This window comes from Ooceraea biroi, chromosome 14, assembly GCF_003672135.1.
Source record: "Ooceraea biroi isolate clonal line C1 chromosome 14, Obir_v5.4, whole genome shotgun sequence".
NCBI lineage: Eukaryota > Metazoa > Arthropoda > Insecta > Hymenoptera > Formicidae > Ooceraea > Ooceraea biroi.
This window is the reverse complement of record NC_039519.1, coordinates 8,130,308-8,156,777: the sequence shown is the minus strand read 5'-3', so window position 1 is coordinate 8,156,777 and position 26,470 is coordinate 8,130,308. Positions and strand designations below refer to the sequence as shown.

Sequence of the window (26,470 nt, the reverse complement as noted above, 5' to 3'; positions counted from 1 at the left end):
TGTTTAAAGATAAAAAAATTATTTTTTGATTTGAATATATCGCCTGTAGAGGTCGTCCTGGAGGCACCTTAGTGCAGCCGGCGTTATAAATTGGTGAGCATTCTCCTGCTCCAAATTTCATCCAAACTGAAAATTGAAATATTTTCTCGTTATTTATGAATTCCCATCGTCGATGAACCTTAATATTCACAAAAAATTAAGTTAAACAATTATTTGTGCATGAAAAGTTCAAAACTTCGCCTAAAAATCGTACTTTTGTGTTCTAAGCTCCACCATTGGCACTTTTCAACTTTTTTCTTCTCTCTTTGGTTCATCGACGATGGGAATTCATAAATAACGAGAAATATTTCAATTTTTCAGTTTGGACGAAATTTGGAGGCAGGAGAATGCTCACCAATTTGCAATGCGGCGACGCGGCTGCACTAAGTTTCTTCAGGACGACCTCTACAAGCGATATATTCAAATGCCATTTATTAGTACAAGTTTAAGATAAAAAAATTATTTTTTGATTTGAATATATCGCCTGTAGAGGTCGTCCTGGAGGCACTTAGTGCAGCCGGCGTTGAAATTGGTGAGCATTCTCCTGCTCCAAATTTTTCCTGGAGGCACCTTAGTGCAGCCGGCGTTGTAAATTGGTGAGCATTCTCCTGCCCCAAATTTATCCAAACTGAAAAATTGAAATATTTTCTCGTTATTTATGAATTCCCATCGTCGATGAACCTTTAATATTCACAAAAACATTAAGTAAACAATTATTTGTACATGAAAAAGTCAAATTATGCGCATAAACAGGTCACCCGTTTAATTCGTAATAATTTCTGTCATTACATCTTTCATCATTTAATTATAATTTTGAAGAGCGTATGCCCTTCCTGGGAAATTCGTTAAATGGTTTTAATAAAGGATATAAAGATTGACTAATTTTAAACGACATGATGTCGTCGATTTTCTTAATTTTTTCACTAGCTGCCGTATCAAGGATCTCTTCAGCTTCGTTATTCAATCCGAGTTCATCCTCCGTGCCATTTGTTGCCGTGGATATCACATGCACCGACAATTTATGTCGAATCTTACTATGTACAATTTCCTGAAAAAATTATACATAAAATAATATAAGCGCTGTACTGTTTCTAAGAAAAATTGGTAACTATGCACTTTAACGGACCAACCTCCGATGACCTTGACCTTGACATATGTTGTCAAGGTCACCCTCCTGAGTGACCTTGAAGAGGTTTTAGCCGTCGCTCGTTGTTTATTAAAAAGTTATTAACAAAAGAAGTTTAATAATTTTGCACGAATGAGAATGGGGCAAAGCCCCTTCTTCCTCCCGCCCTCCCGCGAAGCGGGCTGAAAACGAGCGTATGTGTCCGGGGCTCCAGTTTCGGAAAATATAACCTAACCCAACCCTATTTCTGATTTAAAGCTAAAATTCCATCAAATATACTCTTTCGTAAACGTATATGGCATTGTAAAATTATGCTTTATTCATTAAACATTTTTGTCAATAACTTTTTAACAAACAACGAGCGAAGGGTGAAACCTAGTGCGGGTTATTCAGGAAGGTGACCTTTGTAATATATGTCAAACTCAAGTCCTTGCTTCGCGTGGACAGCTGAAAATTCGTGCGAAATCATTAAGCTTTCTTTGTTTATAACTTTTTAACAAACAACGAGCGACGGCTAAAACTTCTTCAAGGTCACTGAGGAGGGTGACCTTGACAACATATGTCAAGGTCAACAAGGTCATCGGGGCTGGGTCCGTTAAAGTACATAATTACCGAAAAATTAAGCTTTGAGTAAAATTTGAGTAAATGTATAATTACCTTGAAAAAGTTCAACAATTGCGGCCGCGTTATAGTTCTCAAATATGCTACCTCGACGTTCGCTCGGTCGAAATTATATTGCTGGGTTGAGATCTCTTCCCAGAATATAGTGGATAGAGAAGTCAACATTTTTGGCTTCTCAAGACGTAATGTAGCTAAAGCTTTCTTATGTTTTTTAAATTGATTTTCCGACATAGTGGTTATGTGATCCTGAAATATAATTATAGATGATGAATATTATTAAATTTTATTAACTGCAAAAATAATATGTGTTAGCTCGCTTAAATATGCTATTATCGCGCTATTTAATTATGCTCACCAACATGGAATCCATAAATGAGTCGATACGTTTCTCAACGTACTGCGGATGTTTGTTGCTTTGAACTATGATTCGCATGCCTTGAGCTCCGTTCGACCTGCGTACATCGCTTAATACTATATAGCCTAATTGCTCCTTCGTTCGCAAAATGTTGAAACAAGGTTCCGAAATGATTTGTGCCAGGAGCTCTAAATGCATGTTCGATTCCGTCGCTTGTAAACCAGTTTGGTAATACACCTCCGTACATGAACTTTTGTGCAATTTATTCTCTGTCTCAAACAGGAAATGGCAGCCTGTAACAAACACATATTTACAACACTTTTGCAGATCATCAATAAACATTCCTTATAGATATTAAGTCTATTGTTTTCGAGCCAAATTCTTTACTAATAAAATAATTTGGTAAGAAACTCGTGTAAAACTTCCGAAACGCGTTAAGGGGGGAGCCTGCTTTAGAACGTTGAAAATAAGGTATAATTTTACGAATTCTTTTGGAGAAACTATACAGCGGATCTTTAAAAAACTTTGACACATTTATTAGTACATGTTTAAAGATAAAAAAATTATTTTTTTATTTGAATATATCGCCTGTAGAGGTCGTCCTGGAGGCATCTTAGTGCAGCCGGCGTTATAAATTGGTGAGCATTCTCCTGCCTCCAAATTTCATCCAAACTGAAAAATTGAAATATTTTCTCGTTATTTATGAATTCCCATCGTCGATGAACCTTTAATATTCACAAAAACATTAAGTTAAACAATTATTTGTACATGAAAAAGTTCAAAAACTTTGCCTAAAAATCGTACTTTTGTGTTCTAAGCTCCACCATTCTGGCACTTTTCAACTTTTTTCTTCTCTCTTTGGTTCATCGACGATGGGAATTCACAAATAACGAGAACATATTTCAATTTTTCAGTTTGGACGAAATTTGGAGGCAGGAGAATGCTCACCAATTTGCAATGCCGGCGACGCGGCTGCACTAAGATTTCTCCAGGACGACCTCTGCAAGCGATATATTCAAATCAAAAATAATTTTTTTTATCTTCAAACATGTACTAATAAATGCATAAAACTTTGATGCATTTATTAGTACATGTTTAAAGATAAAAAAATTATTTTTTGATTTGAATATATCGCCTGTAGAGGTCGTCCTGGAGGCACCTTAGTGCAGCCGGCGTTGTAAATTGGTGAGCATTCTCCTACCTCCAAATTTCATCCAAACTGAAAAATTGAAATATTTTCTCGTTATTTATGAATTCCCATCGTCGATGAACCTTTAATATTCACAAAAACATTAAGTTAAACAATTATTTGTACATGAAAAAGTTCAAAAACTTTGCCTAAAAATCGTACTTTTGTGTTCTAAGCTCCACCATTCTGGCACTTTTCAACTTTTTTCTTCTCTCTTTGGTTCATCGACGATGGGAATTCACAAATAACGAGAACATATTTCAATTTTTCAGTTTGGACGAAATTTGGAGGCAGGAGAATGCTCACCAATTTGCAATGCCGGCGACGCGGCTGCACTAAGATTTCTCCAGGACGACCTCTGCAAGCGATATATTCAAATCAAAAATAATTTTTTTTATCTTCAAACATGTACTAATAAATGCATAAAACTTTGATGCATTTATTAGTACATGTTTAAAGATAAAAAAATTATTTTTTGATTTGAATATATCGCCTGTAGAGGTCGTCCTGGAGGCATCTTAGTGCAGCCGGCGTTGTAAATTGGTGAGCATTCTCCTGCCTCCAAATTTCATCCAAACTGAAAAATTGAAATATTTTCTCGTTATTTATGAATTCCCATCGTCGATGAACCTTTAATATTCACAAAAACATTAAGTTAAACAATTATTTGTGCATGAAAAAGTTCAAAAACTTTGCCTAAAAATCGTACTTTTGTGTTCTAAGCTCCACCATTCTGGCACTTTTCAACTTTTTTCTTCTCTCTTTGGTTCATCGACGATGGGAATTCACAAATAACGAGAACATATTTCAATTTTTCAGTTTGGACGAAATTTGGAGGCAGGAGAATGCTCACCAATTTGCAATGCCGGCGACGCGGCTGCACTAAGATTTCTCCAGGACGACCTCTGCAAGCGATATATTCAAATCAAAATAATTTTTTATCTTCAAACATGTACTAATAAATGCATAAAACTTTGATGCATTTATTAGTACATGTTTAAAGATAAAAAAATTATTTTTTGATTTGAATATATCGCCTGTAGAGGTCGTCCTGGAGGCATCTTAGTGCAGCCGGCGTTGTAAATTGGTGAGCATTCTCCTGCCTCCAAATTTCATCCAAACTGAAAAATTGAAATATTTTCTCGTTATTTATGAATTCCCATCGTCGATGAACCTTTAATATTCACAAAAACATTAAGTTAAACAATTACTTTTGCATGAAAAAGTTCAACAACTTCGCCTAAAAATCGTACTTTTGTGTTCTAAGCTCCACCATTTTGGCACTTTTCAACTTTTTTCTTCTATTTTTGGTTCATCGACGATGGGAATTCATAAATAACGAGAACATATTTCAACTTTTCAGTTTGGACGAAATTTGGAGGCAGGAGAATGCTCACCAATTTGCAATGCCGGCGACGCGGCTGCACTAAGATTTCTCCAGGTTGACCTCTACAAGCGATATATTCAAATCAAAAATAATTTTTTTTATCTTCAAACATGTACTAATAAATGCATCAAAGTTTTATAATGATCCGCTGTATAGTTTCTCCAAAAACAATTCGTAAAATATACCTTATTTTCAGCGTTCTAAAGCAGGCTCCCCCCTTAATGTGAAATACATTACGTTAATATTAAATGCAATACGTTAATTTTTGTCTAATAATATTAATGTGTGATTTAAAATTATTAGAAGATAGAAGAAATAAAATACCTTATATTACAATACTCCGTGTTTTAAAGAATCAATATTCTTACACCTAAAATCTCAAGCTGTCGTAAAGAAAGTATGAATAATTCGAACAACATTACTCACCATCCTCCAAATTAATTTCACGCTGCAGTGTTAATTGTCTTTGCAACAACGGCATTATGTGAGGCACTGCACGCAATTTGGATTCAACTAGTTTAACTATATCTACGGCTTCCGATACAGTCATGTTACCGTGTATCAGGCACTCCACGTGCACCTTGCTGAGAAGTTGCAACGTAAACTGTTGGACTTTATCAACAGTCAGATCTGCGTTACATCAATCATTTAATCGGTTAACGAATATGCATAATACCTACAACTATCATGCATAGATCTCTATACTAACGCGGAGAATGTTATACAAGATATGAATCTGGATTGTAAGATAACTGCATGATAGCTTTAAGGGGGTATTCTAGTGTAGTATGTCAGAAAAATCGAATTTTTTGGCATATTTTGCAAGTATATGGTATGGAAAATATGTCTGCGAGAAGATTTAGCCCGATTCGCAAAATTAACAAAGTAATAGCACCTAATAGAAAATACCCTCTGGCGCGCGCTCGGCGGTTGGACCGCGCGGCACACAACAGAGCATTGTGTTAGTATTTTAGGTAGGGTCGGAAGATCGTTATTCTTTGAAGGTCGTACATTTGAATTGGAGCCTTTGTACAGTACAGGTTACATAGTACAATGAATCTCTAAATTCATTGATTTGGACTTTTGCTCCAAAACATCTCCATGCTGGCGTGAAAGTTGTTGAAATAGCAACATTCTTGGCAGTTATAATTTTCAATAAAGGATTTATGCCAATTTTCAAACTTATGAACGTGATGGGAGTTAGTATTGGTCAGCAAGCGGTGATGTACGCAAACTCCCGGAACGAAGCTCGTATCACCCGCTCGGAGCGGCGCTCCACTACCTTCTCTCGAGATCAGAGAATGAATCGCAGGGAAGAGAGATCAGCTCTGCAGGACTTCTACGAACAAGAGGAATGTCCCCTGTATGGCCCTGGACTAGCCGATTGATCGTAAGTAACATTATCTCTATGTAATCAGTATGAAAAACTTTAAACGCGTTTTTCTCGAAACCACGTTTTTCAAATTGGTTCCCATGATATCTCAAAAACCAGTTAATCAATTGACTCAGGCTTTTGCACACATCTTCAGTATATGTGTGGCTATAGCCCCTACCACAATCAAGTCGAAATATTGTTTTTTGGAATTTCTACAGCCCTTCAATGGTGAAAAAATGGCACAAATCGAAACTTAATTTTCTCAATGAAGTCATGTTTTAAATTTTCAACATTTTTTTTAAATTCTGGTACCTGCTATAGCCACACTCATACTAATTAAGAATCTCTTTGGTTTTTTTGTTTCAGATGAGCAGAACAGCTGAAATCATGGGAACCATGGACCAACTTTTTTTTCATGTTCTTATTTAATATCATGTGCAGCGCTTATTTATAGTTATTGTCTACTAGAAAAATTTGGAAACATACACCAAATATGTATGAATAAGCAGGGAAAACCCTGCCTCAAAAAACCCTATACTTTTTTCAAAAAAATTCACCAAAATAGCATACAAATTCCGCTTTTACACTAGAATACCCCCTTAACAGAGATTTTGAAAGAATTTTTTCAGAAACATTTCTAAATAAATTCTTCTTCTCGTACACACTCACGAGCAGTTGCTTCCAATAGTTCGTCCTTGGTCCAAACCTGTTCTGCTAATAGGACCGCAAGATAGTAGACGGCATGTTGATACGGCTGTTCAGCCGCGAAATTTTTCAAGCTCCTAATATACTGTAATCATATCATCATCATCAAGCATTTTATATAAATAAAGGTTGTAGTTTGATTATTATGTACGACAAAGATTTCGCATCTCAATATACATACGTTTTCCTTTAATATTTCGAATCTCTTCGGATCAATATTAAAGTTTACCATGCGGTCCATAATTTTCTCTACCAACACGCGTTGCTTGTCGTCGTAGCCAGCTATAGCAAGCTATAGAAACAATAAATAATATGTCTATATTTTAATATATTATTATTATTGAGTATATTGTAATAGAAAAATATTCAAAGTCAAAAATATTCCGGTCAATTTTTTTTTAAAGCCATGGAATGTTTTATACTAGTATTATTATAGTTCCGTAGTTACTTACTGTGATTCCATATTTGTTGTTACCAAGTTCCCATCGTAAACCAGCTAGATCGGCAGCATATGAGTATTCATTGAGCGAATCACGCAATAGGTGAACAAACATGTTACTTAAATTGCAACTAAGGGGATCCATATAAGCGAAAGGGCTGTAAATTAAAAATAAAGCCAAGGATAATTATATAAGGCATACAGTTACAATAATTACGATATTACTTACTTATTACTTACGTAACTGTTTTTTAATTTATCACATGATCTATCACTTACCTGACAAAATCAAAGATCATCTTTGCCCTGGGCACGAGAAACTCGTCGTCCTTTTTGAACCACAATCTTACAAATGGAGTATCCTCTATAATCGTTGGAAATTTGTCGACCTGTAAAATTTCGATAATTCAGTGATGGCCTGCCAGCGTGCGAACTAAAACATTAAAATCGCCAAGAGAACGAGAATTTTACTTACGTTAGCTTCGTGCGATTTGATGTCGAACTTGTCCGCTATGAATTCATTACTGGCAGGCAACTGCAAGTCAGAGTTTTCGCTGACGTTGCTCCATTTATTGATGATCTCCGCCGGTATCGTTTCTTTCTTGTATTTAGTGCCGTACCACTTCTCGGTCTCGTCCGCTATATTTTTATACGCTTTCGCAACCACGTGGACCCTGATATTTTGCGGCGTGAAGTATTCCAGTATCTGATCGATCAAGTCCGGTCGCCACTCGGTGAAAATACGTTCCGCGGTTAAAACTTCGTTCATAGGAAAATCCTGCGACGCCAGGACCATAGAGATCACGTAATTACGTGGCAAAGATTTTTCCTTGAAACGGAAGTTCATATTCGCTATGTCCTTGTATTCCTGCGAGTGTAAAATTGTGTTAGTCTGCACGTTCGATGTACACAGATGTGACGAAGTACAGAGTACTTCCAGTAAGCTGCGACACAATCGATAATCGTTTTGTCGCAATTTACCGGATATTCCGCACAAAATATATTTTATTTCGTCAATTACATTGTAAATCCGTTCGACCGGGCCTTCCTTCTTCAGCATATAAATATACTGAAATGTCAGCGTAATAATATCATCGACATGCTCAATACCCTCCTCAGTTAGATCAACAACAACGCTGAAAAAACTGAAGCCTCTGGCGCCACTCCGTTTTCCAGCCGCTAAAGAGTTACACCATCCCCTGGCCTTCAAAGCTGACAATAATGATCCTTTCCCTTCGTGTCCAAGCAAATGGGAAATATAATACGCAGGCTACGTTAACAATTGAGCGGTAAGATTGGAGATGTATACGTATCAAATGTTATTAAGTATCGTATAAAATATTTCGTATATAATAATAAATAAATATAAATATGTAATATAAAATCACTAAATATTCAGGATTTTATAATTCTTATTTGTCAAAGAAAATTGATTTTGAATCGTTTATCACTTTATGTTTCATTTGTGACAAATCTTATACATGAAATAAAATACAACGTGAGAAATAATTATATTACCGAAGCTCGATAATATTGCTGCATATATGGCAAGGGAAATGTAATGTCCAAGTTCCTCACGTCCTTTATTGGGACAATATACCACTTGATACGAAACTGCTCGTCCTTGAACGGATGTTCAGGCCACATTGAAGTTTCGACTTCCTTATTTCGTACGTCGCAAAATAGATTTACCACCATGTCTTCAAGCTCGTCCAAGGTATCTAATATACAAATTATTAGTTAATAAAAACGTGCAATAAATATGATTACAATAATATTGTGTTGCACACACAAACTAATAATTATTACACCTATCTGTGGAAAAGTGCAATGAGAAAAGCACAATAGGACTAAAATAAATAAATATTGTAGCAAACCGTTTTTTTCAACGAACTTAAATTTTTAAATAAAACATTGTAAAAAATATTTCGAGAGACAAACGAGGCCTTTATGATGATTTATCGTCTTACCTTTACCAAGGACGCATAATGACATAATATTTGCGGAGTAATTCTTTTCATGAAACTCGAGTAGTTTATCCCTAACGTTGATGCCCGCTTGCTTTGGTATTGTGTCTAACGTTTCCCTGTTACCAGTGCCGAATTTCGAAAATGGATGATCGGGGCTTGCGGACGATTTATCCAACTGATCTAGTCGCCAGCTGTCGTTCGCTAAGTTCTTCTCGTGTTCCGAATTTATGGCGTTCAATTCTAATTCGGTTAAAGTCTCTGTGAAAAGGGGCTTCAGAAAGAACTGCGCAAAGCGGTCTAGGCCTCCTTTCAATTTTTCTGGTGTTATATCGAAGTAATAAGTAGTATGATCCAAATGCGTCGACGCATTGCTCATGCCCCCGTTTTGCGATAAATACATGTTGTAATCATTCTCCTTAGGATACTTCTCCGTCCCCATGAACAACATATGTTCGCAAAAGTGCACCAGCCCAGGCAAATCATCTGGATCGGACATATAGCCTGTAACGCGTATTTATTTTATTTGTTAACGTATCCTTACAAATAATCCTAAAATAATTTTGCGTATGCAGAGTAAAATAATATAATTAAAATTACCAATATTAATGTCCAACGCAACAGCGCTCTTGTCAGTTGTTGGATCGCTTATCAAAAGCACTTTCATTTTATTGGCAAGTACTAAACCTCTATATGATCTATCATCATTTTGCGATTTTATTATGTCATTGAATCGTTCCACTACATGTTCGTGATTTGCTGTATTGGTCATTGCAGCCTTGAATTCCGCAGTTTTATTCCTGCAAGTGTCATAAAAAGAAATATAAAGTTTTGAGATTAGAACACATGTTACTTTGGTCATCTCTGTTACATGTATAACTGGCACTAATAAAATATGCTACAACCATAGGAAATTTTTTGAACAATTTAACACGTATAAATAGTGACAACAAATTTCTCCTTCTCTCAATCTGTAATTTATGTTATCACTAAGGCGATAATGATAATAATGATAAGAATAATAAGAATATTCGTCTCCAAATACTCCCTCATTAACGGCTAGTTAACACGAGCTTTGTTAGACACACCCTGTATAATTGAATAAGATTAATAACCATCACAAATCGTGACATAACTCTTACTTGCAGCTACAACTCTCCGCGAGCGAAACCTTGTCATTTTGATAAAGCGACGTCATTGTGTGAACTGTCAACGATGAAATAGCGCACGGAATACAATCAATCGAATTTATCCTTTTACACTGTTACTGTCCAAAAAATTTCACACGCACCAGTGACTCCTGCAAACGTTGCTTTGCGGGAATGCAATTAAATATTAATTTTTTTCTTTCTCGCGCCTTTTCTTCGTAATGGATAACCAGGCAATATGTTGCCTCATAAACTTATTTTATCAAAGAAAAAAGAAAACAGCAAATCACTGTCTCAAAAAGAGCAAATCATCACAGGTTAGATACGCGTTGAGGTTAGATGCACGCTCTAGCAGAACGCGAGTAACCATAAAATGAAACAAACGCGGAATATCTCGTGTTATCTCGATTATTATCGTCAAAGCGTTCCCCGAACTTGCTTCAACGCTGAATTTACGCAACTCTAGCCGTATGATACGATAATCGATATGCGCTCCAAACGACAATCCGCGATGTCACTCGTGTCAGGTACCAGGTACGTGCGGAAACTGTGGATTGGTGCAGGCAAGCGTGCAGAATGACAAGTGGAATCGCGTGCTACAAAGAAACGCGTGCATACCTGAGGAATAGAAAAGACTGCACGGGTACAGACAAACCACGAGATCTTAACGCGTGCGTAGCGAACATTTGAGATAAATTTGATTCAGATAATCAGCGAAACATACAGGAAAAATTGATCACCGTCTTAATTATGCGCTAAGATAAGAAGCGAACGAAAATTCTTTTACACGGTACGCGTCATTAACTCTTCGCTTTGCAAGTTAAACATTTTCGAATGCTATGTATTTGTCGCATCTATTTATGCACCATGAAAGATTTACATGGAAATTCCCTCTACTTGCTGAATTTCTCCATGTTCCCGTTGTCCAATAGGAGATCGAATTTTCTAGGGACCTCTGCAATAATTTTCCTATCGAGACTGCACGTGAATCAGCTGTCGAATAACGCAGCGATGTGAACGCCGCTTGAAGTTGGCTGATGGTGCGTTAGCGCCTCTAACATCAAACTTGTAACTTGTACCAGAGAGAAACCTGAGAGCGGCCACCAGCCTCCACGGGCACATTTCCTGTAAAGTCACTAGATAGATAAAGTACCGCAATCGTCCGCCATTTTAATTCCAACTACACGGTGTTTTCATCACAATTATGTTCTCTTCACATCTATCACAAATGTAACCTTCTCAATGGACATACAACGCAACGCTGCTTCGTAGAATTGCACTTAGTGTGTTGATAAGTTGCATGTTTGCACTAAGTACACTTCCAACGCCATTTTTATTCCACGTATTTTACCACGGATTGCGATACTTTATCAATCTAGTGACTTTAATTTCCTGACGTTTGACGCGCCGCCTGACAAAGTGGACGTGAACTAGTTCGTTACGCTCGGTAATGATACATGATTCGTGTCCAAACTATTCACAAGAAAGCTTTCCCATGTAAACTGTACTTTCGAACGAGTCATAGTGCGTTCGAAAGGGAAGGTAAAAATATTAATGTCGTGTTCGAGGGTTTGGGTGTATGAGCCTTGGTTTCGGAGAAATTTACATCTAAAAGTGAGCATTTTCCAGCGGTACGAAAAGTACCATAAATAGCTACAACTTAGCGTGAAGCGCGGTAGTCTAGTGGCTAAGCGCGAGACTCGTATTTTGCCATCCGCGCAAGTTGGGTTCGAGACCGAGTTGTGATAATTTTTTTTCTTCGGATTTTTGTTTCTTTGTGTTTGCATTATATTTTTTTATTATATAAATAATAAATTATTATGTAAATAATGGATTTATTATGTTTTATTATATTTTGGAGGCATACGTATATGTATGATGAGACATAAACATATATATTTAACATTTGTAAACTTTTTATTTATTTATATAGTTTGTATACTGTCGAGTGTTTATTTATTATAAAATTCTGACTCATTAAAAAAAGGTGTCACAACCTCTGTGCCTATGACTGTACAGTGTTGCGGATGAAAATTTATATAAAAGCATTTATGTTTTTTATGCTTTTATATAAATTTTCCATCCGCAACACTGTACAGTTATGTCAGAATTTTATAATAAATAAACACTCGACAGTATACAAACTATATAAATAAATAAAAAGTTTACAAATGTTTATGTCTCATTATATACGTATACCTCCAAAATATAATAAAACATAATAAATCATTATTTACATAATTTATTATGTACATAATAAAAAATATAATGCAAACACAAAGAAACAAAAATCCGAAAAAAAATTATCACAACTCGGTCTCGAACCCAACTTGCGCGGATGGCAAAATGCGAGTCTCGCGCTTAGCCACTAGACTACCGCGCTTCACGCCAAATTGTAGCTATTCATGGTATGTAGAGTCCTAAATAATCAGAGAAGCGCAATCGTTACCCCCTCCATGCTTCCCATGGTCGCCATGTTGGGCCCGCAGCTGTCCATATGTACATAAACGCAGTTTGTCTGTTTCGTGTAAGTAGGTTATGCAGAAACGTTGTAATTTTAATTCTGAACTTGTAGCAACGTTAAAGAGAAGTTAAAGTTTCGGAATATCACATTAAATTGAAAAATGGAGATCAATTTGGTAAGTAACATCGATATTTCGTTAAAACGTTAAAGAAAATAAAGTTATTATCATAATATGATAGTTATTCATTGTCTAGGAGCTGGCTCTTTTTAATAAAGGGGAACAAAAATATAATAAGGCTTATAATATATCTATTCACGAATCAAATTCTACAAAGGTCAGTATTATTATAATGTATTCACAACTATAAAAAGTCAACTTAATATAATAATAATTTATTTTAATTATAATGGTTTCACGTCGTTTGTTATAAATTATGTTGTAGATTTATTCTATTCAAGAAAGACATTCAATCCCTTCTATACTGGTTCCCAAAGTAAAATGTTGTGTACAATTGATGAACTGATATTACAGTGTAACAAAGCATCACAAGTTATTCAAGACTTAACAGTTGAGCGTAATTTAGGCTTGCAGCAGTTGCGTAAGATGTTCAGTAAGATTGTCCAAATGGAGAAGGCATTGCGAAGATTACAGCCTACTGTCACTAAAAGGAATTCCAATAAGTAACAAAGAAAATGTTAACAAATCTAATTATTGTGTCACTGTTTAGATATATTAGGATAACTTTTATAATAATAAATTTTATATCATAGTTGTAATATTAGTCTTGTCAAAAACAATTGCACATATTAAGGATATCTAAAATGCATTTTGTTGGAAAAAAAACATTATAACTATAATTTTTGTTCACTTACGGTACGCCGGTTGCGGTTAGTTTCCCAACAGAATGTATTACGGGCTCAACATGGCGGTCAGCCAATCAGCAAGTGAGACGCCGATTGCGCTTCTCTGATTATTCGGGACTCTAATGGTATGTACTTTCCGCACCGCTGGAAAATGCTCACTTGTATCATTACCGAGCGTAACGAACTAGTTCGCGTCCACTTTGTCAGGCGGCGCCAAACGTCAGGAGGCTGGTGGCCGCTCTCAGGTTTCTCTCTGCTGCACGTGAACCGGCTGTCGAATAACGCAGCGATGTGAACGCCGCTTGAAGTTGGCTGATGGTGCGTTAGCGCCTCTAACCTCAAACTTGTAACTTGTACCTTCAACTTGACGTCAAAGCTGGAAGTTTGAGGAGAATTTAGTTGGTATCATGTCCAGTCGTAATTTAAGCGAAAACCTATGCTCTGACGATTGAAGTTGCCTTTCGAGATGAGCGACTCGGAAGAGGAGAATTACGCAACATTCGGCGTTGCTCTCGATCCGTTGGACGAGGGTACGTATGCAGCACAAATTACACTGTTCAACAAAAATCACTTTTTTTCGAACACCGGAACGAGACCAGTCGTTTCTTATAGTTTTTGGATGCTGAACACGAATCCGGTTTCCAAATTGCTCCATCGCGTCACAATTTTGAGAAATTTGCCCTTAAAGGTACAAAAAAGGGCTATTTTGACGAATTTCATCATATTATAGTTACAAAACGTGACGTGCTGGAGAAGTTAACTACAATGAAAATAAAGTATGTTGTTAGGACTTTCAATCCTCAAAAGGAACTTTTGGTGTCGGTTATGGTTCATCAGATTTTTATTCACTTACGGTACGCCGGTTGCGGTTAGTTTCCCAACAGAATGTAATACGGGCTCAACATGGCGGTCAGCCAATCAGCAAGTGAGACGCCGATTGCGCTTCTCTGATTATTTCGGACTCTAATGGTATGTACTTTCCGCACCGCTGGAAAATGCTCACTCGTATCATTACCGAGCGTAACGAACTAGTTCGCGTCCACTTTGTCAGGCGGCGCCAAACGTCAGGAGGCTGGTGGCCGCTCTCAGGTTTCTCTCTGCTGCACGTGAATCGGCTGTCGAATAACGCAGCGATGTGAACGCCGCTTGAAGTTGGCTGATGGTGCGTTAGCGCCTCTAACCTCAAACTTGTAACTTGTACCTTCAACTTGACGTCAAAGCTGGAAGTTTGAGGAGAATTTAGTTGGTATCATGTCCAGTCATAATTTAAGTGAAAACCTATGCTCTGACGATTGAAGTTGCCTTTCGAGATGAGCGACTCGGAAGAGGAAAATTACGCAACATTCGGCGTTGCTCTCGATCCTTTGGACGAGGGTACGTATGCAGCACAAATTACACTGTTCAACAAAAATCACTTTTTTTCGAACACCGGAACGAGACCAGTCGTTTCTTATAGTTTTTGGATGCTGAACACGAATCCGGTTTCCAAATTGCTCCATCGCGTCACAGTTTTGAGAAATTTGCACCTAAAGGTACAAAAAAGGGCTATTTTGACGAATTTCATCATATTATAGTTACAAAACGTGACGTGCTGGAGAAGTTAACTACAATGAAAATAAAGTATGTTGTTAAGATTTTCAATCCTCAAAAGGAACTTTTGGTGTCGGTTATGGTTCATAAGATTTTTGTTCACTTACGGTACGCCGGTTGCGGTTAGTTTCCCAACAGAATGTATTACGGGCTCAACATGGCGGTCAGCCAATCAGCAAGTGAGACGCCGATTGCGCTTCTCTGATTATTCGGGACTCTAATGGTATGTACTTTCCGCACCGCTGGAAAATGCTCACTCGTATCATTACCGAGCGTAACGAACTAGTTCGCGTCCACTTTGTCAGGCGGCGCCAAACGTCAGGAGGCTGGTGGCCGCTCTCAGGTTTCTCTCTGCTGCACGTGAATCGGCTGTCGAATAACGCAGCGATGTGAACGCCGCTTGAAGTTGGCTGATGGTGCGTTAGCGCCTCTAACCTCAAACTTGTAACTTGTACCTTCAACTTGACGTCAAAGCTGGAAGTTTGAGGAGAATTTAGTTGGTATCATGTCCAGTCGTAATTTAAGTGAAAACCTATGCTCTGACGATTGAAGTTGCCTTTCGAGATGAGCGACTCGGAAGAGAATTACGCAACATTCGGCGTTGCTCTCGATCCTTTGGACGAGGGTACGTATGCAGCACAAATTACACTGTTCAACAAAAATCACTTTTTTTCGAACACCGGAACGAGACCAGTCGTTTCTTATAGTTTTTGGATGCTGAACACGAATCCGGTTTCCAAATTGCTCCATCGCGTCACAATTTTGAGAAATTTGCCCTTAAAGGTACAAAAAAGGGCTATTTTGACGAATTTCATCATATTATAGTTACAAAACGTGACGTGCTGGAGAAGTTAACTACAATGAAAATAAAGTATGTTGTTAGGACTTTCAATCCTCAAAAGGAACTTTTGGTGTCGGTTATGGTTCATAAGATTTTTATTCACTTACGGTACGCCGGTTGCGGTTAGTTTCCCAACAGAATGTAATACGGGCTCAACATGGCGGTCAGCCAATCAGCAAGTGAGACGCCGATTGCGCTTCTCTGATTATTTCGGACTCTAATGGTATGTACTTTCCGTACCGCTGGAAAATGCTCACTCGTATCATTACCGAGCGTAACGAACTAGTTCACGTCCACTTTGTCAGGCGGCGCTAAACGTCAGGAGGCTGGTGGCCGCTCTCAGGTTTCTCTCTGCTGCACGTGAATCGGCTGTCGAATAACGCAGCGATGTGAACGCCGCTTGAAGTTGGCTGATGGTGCGTTAGCGCCTCTAACCTCAAACTTGTAACTTGTACCTTCAACTTGACGTCAAAGCTGGAAGTTTGAGGAGAATTTAGTTGGTATCATGTCCAGTCGTAATTTAAGTGAAAACCTATGCTCTGACGATTGAAGTTGCCTTTCGAGATGAGCGACTCGGAAGAGGAGAATTACGCAACATTCGGCGTTGCTCTCGATCCTTTGGACGAGGGTACGTATGCAGCACAAATTACACTGTTCAACAAAAATCACTTTTTTTCGAACACCGGAACGAGACCAGTCGTTTCTTATAGTTTTTGGATGCTGAACACGAATCCGGTTTCCAAATTGCTCCATCGCGTCACAATTTTGAGAAATTTGCCCTTAAAGGTACAAAAAAGGGCTATTTTGACGAATTTCATCATATTATAGTTACAAAACGTGACGTGCTGGAGAAGTTAACTACAATGAAAATAAAGTATGTTGTTAGGACTTTCAATCCTCAAAAGGAACTTTTGGTGTCGGTTATGGTTCATCAGATTTTTATTCACTTACGGTACGCCGGTTGCGGTTAGTTTCCCAACAGAATGTAATACGGGCTCAACATGGCGGTCAGCCAATCAGCAAGTGAGACGCCGATTGCGCTTCTCTGATTATTTCGGACTCTAATGGTATGTACTTTCCGCACCGCTGGAAAATGCTCACTCGTATCATTACCGAGCGTAACGAACTAGTTCGCGTCCACTTTGTCAGGCGGCGCCAAACGTCAGGAGGCTGGTGGCCGCTCTCAGGTTTCTCTCTGCTGCACGTGAATCGGCTGTCGAATAACGCAGCGATGTGAACGCCGCTTGAAGTTGGCTGATGGTGCGTTAGCGCCTCTAACCTCAAACTTGTAACTTGTACCTTCAACTTGACGTCAAAGCTGGAAGTTTGAGGAGAATTTAGTTGGTATCATGTCCAGTCATAATTTAAGTGAAAACCTATGCTCTGACGATTGAAGTTGCCTTTCGAGATGAGCGACTCGGAAGAGGAAAATTACGCAACATTCGGCGTTGCTCTCGATCCTTTGGACGAGGGTACGTATGCAGCACAAATTACACTGTTCAACAAAAATCACTTTTTTTCGAACACCGGAACGAGACCAGTCGTTTCTTATAGTTTTTGGATGCTGAACACGAATCCGGTTTCCAAATTGCTCCATCGCGTCACAGTTTTGAGAAATTTGCACCTAAAGGTACAAAAAAGGGCTATTTTGACGAATTTCATCATATTATAGTTACAAAACGTGACGTGCTGGAGAAGTTAACTACAATGAAAATAAAGTATGTTGTTAAGATTTTCAATCCTCAAAAGGAACTTTTGGTGTCGGTTATGGTTCATAAGATTTTTGTTCACTTACGGTACGCCGGTTGCGGTTAGTTTCCCAACAGAATGTATTACGGGCTCAACATGGCGGTCAGCCAATCAGCAAGTGAGACGCCGATTGCGCTTCTCTGATTATTCGGGACTCTAATGGTATGTACTTTCCGCACCGCTGGAAAATGCTCACTCGTATCATTACCGAGCGTAACGAACTAGTTCGCGTCCACTTTGTCAGGCGGCGCCAAACGTCAGGAGGCTGGTGGCCGCTCTCAGGTTTCTCTCTGCTGCACGTGAATCGGCTGTCGAATAACGCAGCGATGTGAACGCCGCTTGAAGTTGGCTGATGGTGCGTTAGCGCCTCTAACCTCAAACTTGTAACTTGTACCTTCAACTTGACGTCAAAGCTGGAAGTTTGAGGAGAATTTAGTTGGTATCATGTCCAGTCGTAATTTAAGTGAAAACCTATGCTCTGACGATTGAAGTTGCCTTTCGAGATGAGCGACTCGGAAGAGAATTACGCAACATTCGGCGTTGCTCTCGATCCTTTGGACGAGGGTACGTATGCAGCACAAATTACACTGTTCAACAAAAATCACTTTTTTTCGAACACCGGAACGAGACCAGTCGTTTCTTATAGTTTTTGGATGCTGAACACGAATCCGGTTTCCAAATTGCTCCATCGCGTCACAATTTTGAGAAATTTGCCCTTAAAGGTACAAAAAAGGGCTATTTTGACGAATTTCATCATATTATAGTTACAAAACGTGACGTGCTGGAGAAGTTAACTACAATGAAAATAAAGTATGTTGTTAGGACTTTCAATCCTCAAAAGGAACTTTTGGTGTCGGTTATGGTTCATAAGATTTTTATTCACTTACGGTACGCCGGTTGCGGTTAGTTTCCCAACAGAATGTAATACGGGCTCAACATGGCGGTCAGCCAATCAGCAAGTGAGACGCCGATTGCGCTTCTCTGATTATTTCGGACTCTAATGGTATGTACTTTCCGTACCGCTGGAAAATGCTCACTCGTATCATTACCGAGCGTAACGAACTAGTTCACGTCCACTTTGTCAGGCGGCGCTAAACGTCAGGAGGCTGGTGGCCGCTCTCAGGTTTCTCTCTGCTGCACGTGAATCGGCTGTCGAATAACGCAGCGATGTGAACGCCGCTTGAAGTTGGCTGATGGTGCGTTAGCGCCTCTAACCTCAAACTTGTAACTTGTACCTTCAACTTGACGTCAAAGCTGGAAGTTTGAGGAGAATTTAGTTGGTATCATGTCCAGTCGTAATTTAAGTGAAAACCTATGCTCTGACGATTGAAGTTGCCTTTCGAGATGAGCGACTCGGAAGAGGAGAATTACGCAACATTCGGCGTTGCTCTCGATCCTTTGGACGAGGGTACGTATGCAGCACAAATTACACTGTTCAACAAAAATCACTTTTTTTCGAACACCGGAACGAGACCAGTCGTTTCTTATAGTTTTTGGATGCTGAACACGAATCCGGTTTCCAAATTGCTCCATCGCGTCACAGTTTTGAGAAATTTGCACCTAAAGGTACAAAAAAGGGCTATTTTGACGAATTTCATCATATTATAGTTACAAAATGTGACGTGCTGGAGAAGTTAACTACAATGAAAATAAAGTATGTTGTTAAGATTTTCAATCCTCAAAAGGAACTTTTGGTGTCGGTTATGGTTCATAAGATTTTTATTCACTTACGGTACGCCGGTTGCGGTTAGTTTCCCAACAGAATGTAATACGGGCTCAACATGGCGGTCAGCCAATCAGCAAGTGAGACGCCGATTGCGCTTCTCTGATTATTTCGGACTCTAATGGTATGTACTTTCCGCACCGCTGGAAAATGCTCACTCGTATCATTACCGAGCGTAACGAACTAGTTCGCGTCCACTTTGTCAGGCGGCGCTAAACGTCAGGAGGCTGGTGGCCGCTCTCAGGTTTCTCTCTGCTGCACGTGAACCGGCTGTCGAATAACGCAGCGATGTGAACGCCGCTTGAAGTTGGCTGATGGTGCGTTAGCGCCTCTAACCTCAAACTTGTAACTTGTACCTTCAACTTGACGTCAAAGCTGGAAGTTTGAGGAGAATTTAGTTGGTATCATGTCCAGTCGTAATTTAAGTGAAAACCTATGCTCTGACGATTGAAGTTGCCTTTCGAGATGAGCGACTCGGAAGAGGAAAATTACGCAACATTCGGCGTTGCTCTCGATCCGTTGGACGAGGGTACGTATGCAGCACAAATTACACTGTTCAACAAAAATCACTTTTTTTCGAACACCGGAACGAGACCAGTCGTTTCTTATAGTTTTTGGATGCTGAACACGAATCCGGTTTCCAAATTGCTCCATCGCGTCACAGTTTTGAGAAATTTGCACCTAAAGGTACAAAAAAGGGCTATTTTGACGAATTTCATCATATTATAGTTACAAAATGTGACGTGCTGGAGAAGTTAACTACAATGAAAATAAAGTATGTTGTTAAGATTTTCAATCCTCAAAAGGAACTTTTGGTGTCGGTTATGGTTCATAAGATTTTTGTTCACTTACGGTACGCCGGTTGCGGTTAGTTTCCCAACAGAATGTAATACGGGCTCAACATGGCGGTCAGCCAATCAGCAAGTGACACGCCGATTGCGCTTCTCTGATTATTCGGGACTCTAATGGTATGTACTTTCCGCACCGCTGGAAAATGCTCACTTGTATCATTACCGAGCGTAACGAACTAGTTCGCGTCCACTTTGTCAGGCGGCGCCAAACGTCAGGAGGCTGGTGGCCGCTCTCAGGTTTCTCTCTGCTGCACGTGAATCGGCTGTCGAATAACGCAGCGATGTGAACGCCGCTTGAAGTTGGCTGATGGTGCGTTAGCGCCTCTAACCTCAAACTTGTAACTTGTACCTTCAACTTGACGTCAAAGCTGGAAGTTTGAGGAGAATTTAGTTGGTATCATGTCCAGTCGTAATTTAAGCGAAAACCTATGCTCTGACGATTGAAGTTGCCTTTCGAGATGAGCGACTCGGAAGAGGAGAATTACGCAACATTCGGCGTTGCTCTCGATCCGTTGGACGAGGGTACGTATGCAGCACAAATTACACTGTTCAACAAAAATCACTTTTTTTCGAACACCGGAACGAGACCAGTCGTTTCTTATAGTTTTTGGATGCTGAACACGAATCCGGTTTCCAAATTGCTCCATCGCGTCACAGTTTTGAGAAATTTGCACCTAAAGGTACAAAAAAGGGCTATTTTGACGAATTTCATCATATCATAGTTACAAAACGTGACGTGCTGGAGAAGTTAACTACAATGAAAATAAAGTATGTTGTTAAGATTTTCAATCCTCAAAAGGAACTTTTGGTGTCGGTTATGGTTCATAAGATATCCATGGTTAATATGGAGTATATGAGAATACAAATAACTCGGGTCAGTTTAGTTCGCGTCTTGCCTCTAGATGTTGCCCTGTGATACATATTCGCATTTAAGAATCATGAACCGAGAGTACATATAAATGATCTTGGAAGCATTCTGCTTTTACAGCTTAAAAGTTAATTAAATCAGATAAATGGCACTTAGCGACAAAACGTGAACTAACAGAAGAGAACCCGTGAGTTATTCTTAGATTGCGTTTGCAATGACACGACATGTAAATATTCTCCAGATTTTTACATATATTTCGTATTCAGCGACTTAAAAAACACTTGAGTTTAAAGGAACATAATTGAAAGATAATTGTCAACGACCTAAGTCACAGTTAACTTCTCTAACAATACACCTCATATTTAACCATAAATATCTTATGAACCATAACCGACACCAAAAATTCCTTTTGAGGATTGAAAGTCCTAACAACATACTTTATTTTCATTGCAATTAAACTTCCCCAGCACGTCACATTTTGTAGCTATAATACGATGCAATTCGTCACAATAGCCCTTTTTGCATCTTTAATTGCAAATTTCTCAAAATCGTGACGCGGTGGAGCAATTTGGAAACCGGATTCGTGTTCAGCATCCAAAAACTATAAGAAACGACTGTCTCGTTCCGGTGTTTTTTGTTTGTTGAACTGTGTTATCACGTGATTATCTTGGAAATATTTTTATCACGTTCAAACTTGAATGTTACAGAGAACATCCCGAGAAAAAAGCCCGTTACGATCGAAGACCAATACGCTTACGACGCACAAGGCAGACGCAGGTTTCATGGAGCGTTTACCGGTGGATTTTCAGCGGGATATTTCAATACCGTTGGCACTCGCGATGGCTGGAGACCGCAGCAGTTCAAGTCCTCGAGGAGCAGCAAGGCAGACGGCGTCACTCAACGGCCGGAAGACTTCATGGACGAAGAGGACACGGATCTTTTCGGGATCGCCCCCAAAGGAATTCGAGCTACCAGTGATTACGTCGACCATGGGGACAGAGGAAGGAAGAGGGAAAGAATAAGTCAGGACAATACTGGACCTATCCCTGGCACTCCTGTGCTAAAGGAGCTTCTAAAACCTGTCAAGTTAGTATTTGGAAGGGATTAACAATTAAAATTTAATCTCGATTCAAGCTTTAACTTCAAATGTTCAATTTAATTGTGTTAACTTATTTTTTTGTAATTAAAAAGAAAGCTCTAAAGTAAAGTCTACATCGGAATTATCTCGTTTAGATTTGAAGCTATGTTAAACTTTGTCAAAATCGTTCACCATTGCAGAGAAACGGTTGGTATAGTTCTGCTTAAGAAGATGGGCTGGAAGCCTGGTCAAGGTGTGGGCTCGAGACTTACAAAGAGGGAAAAGCGGAAACTGAAGCAACGCAATGAGAGGTTAAGGCTGGCGCAAGAGAATCCTGAAATGATACTCCCGGCGAGCAACTCCGACGACTCGGACGATGACGCGGGTGATGTTACTTTCGCGCCTGACGATTACGAGCCGTTCAGGTGCAAGCCGAAAGACAATTATTTCGGGATCGGCTACTCCGGGTTGGATAGGCGAAAAATCCTCTCCGGTCACATCAATTTGTTCGACGCCCCGGCGTTTTGTGTCCAAGATAAAAATAAAAAGCTGTCGATTCACGGCCAGGCGTTCGGGGTCGGTGCGTTTGAGGCGGATGACGAGGACATATACGAAAGGGAGGACATGTCGCGTTACGATTTCTCCTTAGGTCCCGAACGTAAGACGAAGACCAGGTGGTCCCAGGATGGACCCAGTAGTTTGCAGACCGACTGCCTGGAAGGTTTTATCCGCATGAGAGAGAGGCTAGAGAGCAAGAAGATATTCAGACCGCCGGAGTTGCCGAAAGATTTTGTCCCGGTGCACGCTGTTAGAAAAAGCCGATTCTATCCGCCAATCGTGGAGACCCCGATAGAAAATGGCAAACGCAGGGAGCCTTTAAATGCCGTGGACCGAGCACGAATCCTAGAAGATCCCGATGATCACCCAAAGAAACCGCAGCCATCAGGCACCACGTCCGTCGCTTCGAATATCATTACGAAGACGTTGAATTTACACGGCAAGCAGCAAACGGAAGAGAGAAGAAAATTAGAGAGTCGGCAGGCAGCGGCGAAGAGCTCGTGGCTGGATAAATTGAACGTGCAGAGTTTCGTAAAAGGCGGCGTCGTTGGGTCCGGACAGGAAATGGCGGGACAGAAGAAGCTGGAAGAGTACAAGGAGTCCTCTTCCGCGATCGAGAAATCGGATAAATTGGCCGACAGTGATTCCTCGAGCAGAAGTGAGACGCAAAAATTATTCCTGTCTGATCCGGACAAACAGAGGCGGTTCGAGCAGTATCTCACTTTCTCGAAGGACAGCACGTTGAATAAATTCGAGAGTACCCAGCCGCTTTCCATGACCGATTGGGAGAGGGAGCGGGAACGCGCTGAATTCGAGCAAGCAGCGAAATTTGAGTCGAGCGATTACATGGCGGACAAGTTCGTGCGTAGCGCTGATGACAGCGCGGTGGACAAAGCGGGTCCGGAAAAGGACGTGAAGGAGGCGGCAAGATTGAAGATGTTCGGCAAGCTCACTCGGGAGCGGAGCGAGTGGAAGCCGGCGAGCATCGTTTGCAAGAGATTCAACATTCCCGAACCGAGAGTCGGCTGCGCTCCGGCCGCGACAGATCGGAAATCGACAAGATTCTCGGTCTTTGACTCTTTAGACTTGCGCAGCTCGTCCAAGTTCACGAAAGCTACGGCCGCAGTCACGCCACGGACGCAAGAGCTGCCGCCACCGTCAAAAGAAACGAGGGAAAACGAGGCGATTCCCAACGCCAGCCCCGAAGATGTTCCGTCTAGTCTCTATCAGTCTTCGGAGCCCGTTTCTGAGAAGTTTAAAAGTTTCGAGGCTTCTTACGAGAAAGTTTTCGGGAAGGAAGGTCAGGATACCTCCGTGATACCGCGGGACATCGAACAGGGTATCTCGAAAGATGAAACTACTCGAGAAGCAGGGAACAAGCAAGCGGTCGCTTCTGGATCAGCGAGCGTGCTGAAACACCAATCGAAGGAGAAGACGGATTTGTTCAAGGCGATTTTCCTCAGCAGCAGCGAGGACTCCGACAGCGAGCCGGAGGAGAACGTTGACAGCGAGGCGGTGAAGTCGGTTTTGATCGGTAAAAATCCCAAGGAGATTAACGCGGAGCGGAACACGTCGCCGCCGCGGGGTATCTTCGCAAAACTGGATCTCGACAACTTGGTGACGCAACCGGTACATAATGTCACCAGCTCTCCGGCAGCACCTAAGGCAGCGGGGTCGGCAACCGGTGAATTGCAGAACGATCTTACGGGTAAGAACGATATAATCGCCGGCACATCGCAAGCTGAGACACCGCCGAATGTGTACGGTCCAGCTCTTCCACAAAGATTATTAAAGCAGGAGGGCGCTGCAACGACGACCGAAGCTGACAATGCGGGCCAATTGCTGAAACCAGTATTTCGCAGCGTCGTTGTGTCGAAGACCACGGACGGGGGTTCGAAACTGGGTGGAAAATGGGTGGAGCGAGATAAGCTGAAAAAGCCAAAGAAGGAGAAAAAGAAGCACAAGCATAAAGAGCACAAGAGTCCCAAAAGAAAAAAGAAGTCGAAAAAAGAGAAACGCTCGAGGCGTTAAACCCTTCATCGTATTCTAGTGGTGTATTGTTCAAACGGTGTTAATGTCCGTTGACTTGTGCGCATGCGCGTGTAAATAAATCAAATTACCTGCGAAATGATGCGATTACTTAAAAAAAGATTGCATATATTGGGTTGGCCAAAAAGTAATTGCGTTTTTTTCCAATAGATGGACATACGTGTCTTCAAATGTAACTAACTTCATTCTAAACCGCAAATTCATTATGTAAGTTAACAACTCACACAGTTCAAGCTTGTTTTACAAAAAGAAAGTACACGATTTCGTTAACAATTGTTTCTTTGCCGTCGATTTCAAAATGGAAAATCAAAAAGAACATTTTCCTCATATTTTGTTTTATTACTTCCGAAAAGGGAAAAACGCCGTGCAAGCTCATAAACAGTTATCTGATGTATATGGCGAAGATGCTTTAAAGCTGCGGCAGTGTCAAAATTGGTTTACTAAATTTCGATCTGGAGATTTTAATGTGAAAGATGCACCACGCTCAGGAAGGCCAATCGAAATTGATGATGACAAAAGAAAGGCACCGATCGATTCGAATCGGCGTTTAACGACACGAGAGATTGCTGAGAATCTTAACGTATCGAAATCGAGTGTTGAAAACCATTCAAAACGACTTGGATACATTAGTAAGCTCGATATTTGGGTACGACATGAGCTCGAAGAAATTCATCTCACTAAGCGTATTGACATCTGCGATTCTCTTTTGAAACGTGAGGAAAATGATCGATTTTTGAAACGTATGATAACGGGCGACGAACATCGCATGCTTGCAAATTCTATTGCGCTTTTCTTTATTTATTTTCCCGTTGACCTACTCAAGTTCTGTTTCACACAACGTCGCGCAAGGAATAATTAATTAAATATTGGGTTGGCCAAAAAGTAATTGCGTTTTTTTCCAATAGATGGACATACGTGTCTTCAAATGTAACTAACTTCATTCTAAACCGCAAATTCATTATGTAAGTTAACAACTCACAGTTCAAGCTTGTTTTACAAAAAGAAAGTACACGATTTCGTTAACAATTGTTTCTTTGCCGTCGATTTCAAAATGGAAAATCAAAAAGAACATTTTCCTCATATTTTGTTTTATTACTTCCGAAAAGGGAAAAACGCCGTGCAAGCTCATAAAAAGTTATCTGATGTATATGGCGAAGATGCTTTAAAGCTGCGGCAGTGTCAAAATTCGTTTACTAAATTTCGATCTGGAGATTTTAATGTGAAAGATGCACCACGCTCAGGAAGGCCAATCGAAATTGATGATGACAAAAGAAAGGTACCGATCGATTCGAATCGGCGTTTAACGACACGAGAGATTGCTGAGAATCTTAACGTATCGAAATCGAGTGTTGAAAACCATTCAAAACGACTTGGATACATTAGTAAGCTCGATATTTGGATACGACATGAGCTGAAAGAAATTCATCTCACTAAGCGTATTGACATCTGCGATTCTCTTTTGAAACGTGAGGAAAATGATCGAT

The 26,470-nt window shown here is 40.1% G+C and overlaps 2 protein-coding genes and 1 long non-coding RNA gene across 10 annotated transcripts; 1 reads left to right on the top strand and 2 right to left on the bottom strand.

Moving 5' to 3' along the window:
- Positions 1-844: 844 nt before the first annotated feature.
- On the bottom strand, positions 845-11,205 carry LOC105274769 (insulin-degrading enzyme). Of its 4 annotated transcripts, none has more exons than XM_011331156.3 (14): positions 10,970-11,205; positions 9,804-10,003; positions 9,207-9,707; positions 8,755-8,957; positions 8,258-8,506; positions 7,712-8,104; positions 7,516-7,625; positions 7,250-7,394; positions 6,979-7,089; positions 6,762-6,882; positions 5,144-5,347; positions 2,142-2,434; positions 1,823-2,032; positions 845-1,087 (listed from the first exon to the last, which is right to left on the bottom strand). In XM_011331156.3, exons 1-14 carry the CDS (start codon positions 11,035-11,037, stop codon positions 845-847), a joined length of 3,051 nt encoding a protein of 1,016 aa, XP_011329458.1. In that variant the 5' UTR covers positions 11,038-11,205. The 4 variants fall into 4 exon arrangements, with proteins under 4 accessions (XP_011329458.1, XP_011329460.1, XP_011329459.1 ...); XM_011331158.3 differs by lacking the exon at positions 10,970-11,205 and adding an exon at positions 10,340-10,948; XM_011331157.3 differs by lacking the exon at positions 10,970-11,205 and adding an exon at positions 10,346-10,948.
- Positions 11,206-13,189: 1,984 nt separating this feature from the next.
- LOC113563453 lies at positions 13,190-17,702 on the bottom strand. The gene is made up of 5 exons (XR_003407459.1): positions 17,062-17,702; positions 16,218-16,968; positions 14,533-16,124; positions 13,689-14,439; positions 13,190-13,477 (listed from the first exon to the last, which is right to left on the bottom strand). It is a non-coding gene; the product is annotated as an uncharacterized LOC113563453 (long non-coding RNA).
- A 448-nt stretch (positions 17,703-18,150) lies between these two features.
- LOC105274806 (G patch domain-containing protein 1 homolog) lies at positions 18,151-25,086 on the top strand. Of its 5 annotated transcripts, XM_026975130.1 has the most exons (4): positions 20,315-20,550; positions 20,633-20,955; positions 22,009-22,387; positions 22,580-25,086. In XM_026975130.1, exons 2-4 carry the CDS (start codon positions 20,892-20,894, stop codon positions 24,966-24,968), a joined length of 2,832 nt encoding a protein of 943 aa, XP_026830931.1. In that variant the 5' UTR covers positions 20,315-20,550; positions 20,633-20,891; the 3' UTR covers positions 24,969-25,086. The 5 variants fall into 5 exon arrangements, with proteins under 5 accessions (XP_026830933.1, XP_026830930.1, XP_026830932.1 ...); XM_026975132.1 differs by lacking the exons at positions 20,315-20,550; positions 20,633-20,955 and adding an exon at positions 18,151-18,423; XM_026975129.1 differs by lacking the exons at positions 20,315-20,550; positions 20,633-20,955 and adding an exon at positions 19,006-19,267.
- The last annotated feature ends 1,384 nt before the right edge of the window (positions 25,087-26,470 follow it).

Coding starts and splice junctions, on each gene's coding strand:
- LOC105274769 (XM_011331156.3), bottom strand. CDS start 11,037: ATGTTCGCTACGCACGCGTTAAGATCTCGTGGTTTGTCTGTACCCGTG. Junction 5,348..6,761: donor ACTATTGGAAGCAACTGCTC/GTGAGTGTGTAC, acceptor GATGTAACGCAG/ATCTGACTGTTGATAAAGTC. Junction 1,088..1,822: donor AATTGTTGAACTTTTTCAAG/GTAATTATACAT, acceptor TAATTTTTTCAG/GAAATTGTACATAGTAAGAT.
- LOC105274806 (XM_026975129.1), top strand. CDS start 19,204: ATGAGCGACTCGGAAGAGGAGAATTACGCAACATTCGGCGTTGCTCTC. Junction 19,268..22,008: donor TCTCGATCCTTTGGACGAGG/GTACGTATGCAG, acceptor TGAATGTTACAG/AGAACATCCCGAGAAAAAAG. Junction 22,388..22,579: donor GAGCTTCTAAAACCTGTCAA/GTTAGTATTTGG, acceptor TCACCATTGCAG/AGAAACGGTTGGTATAGTTC.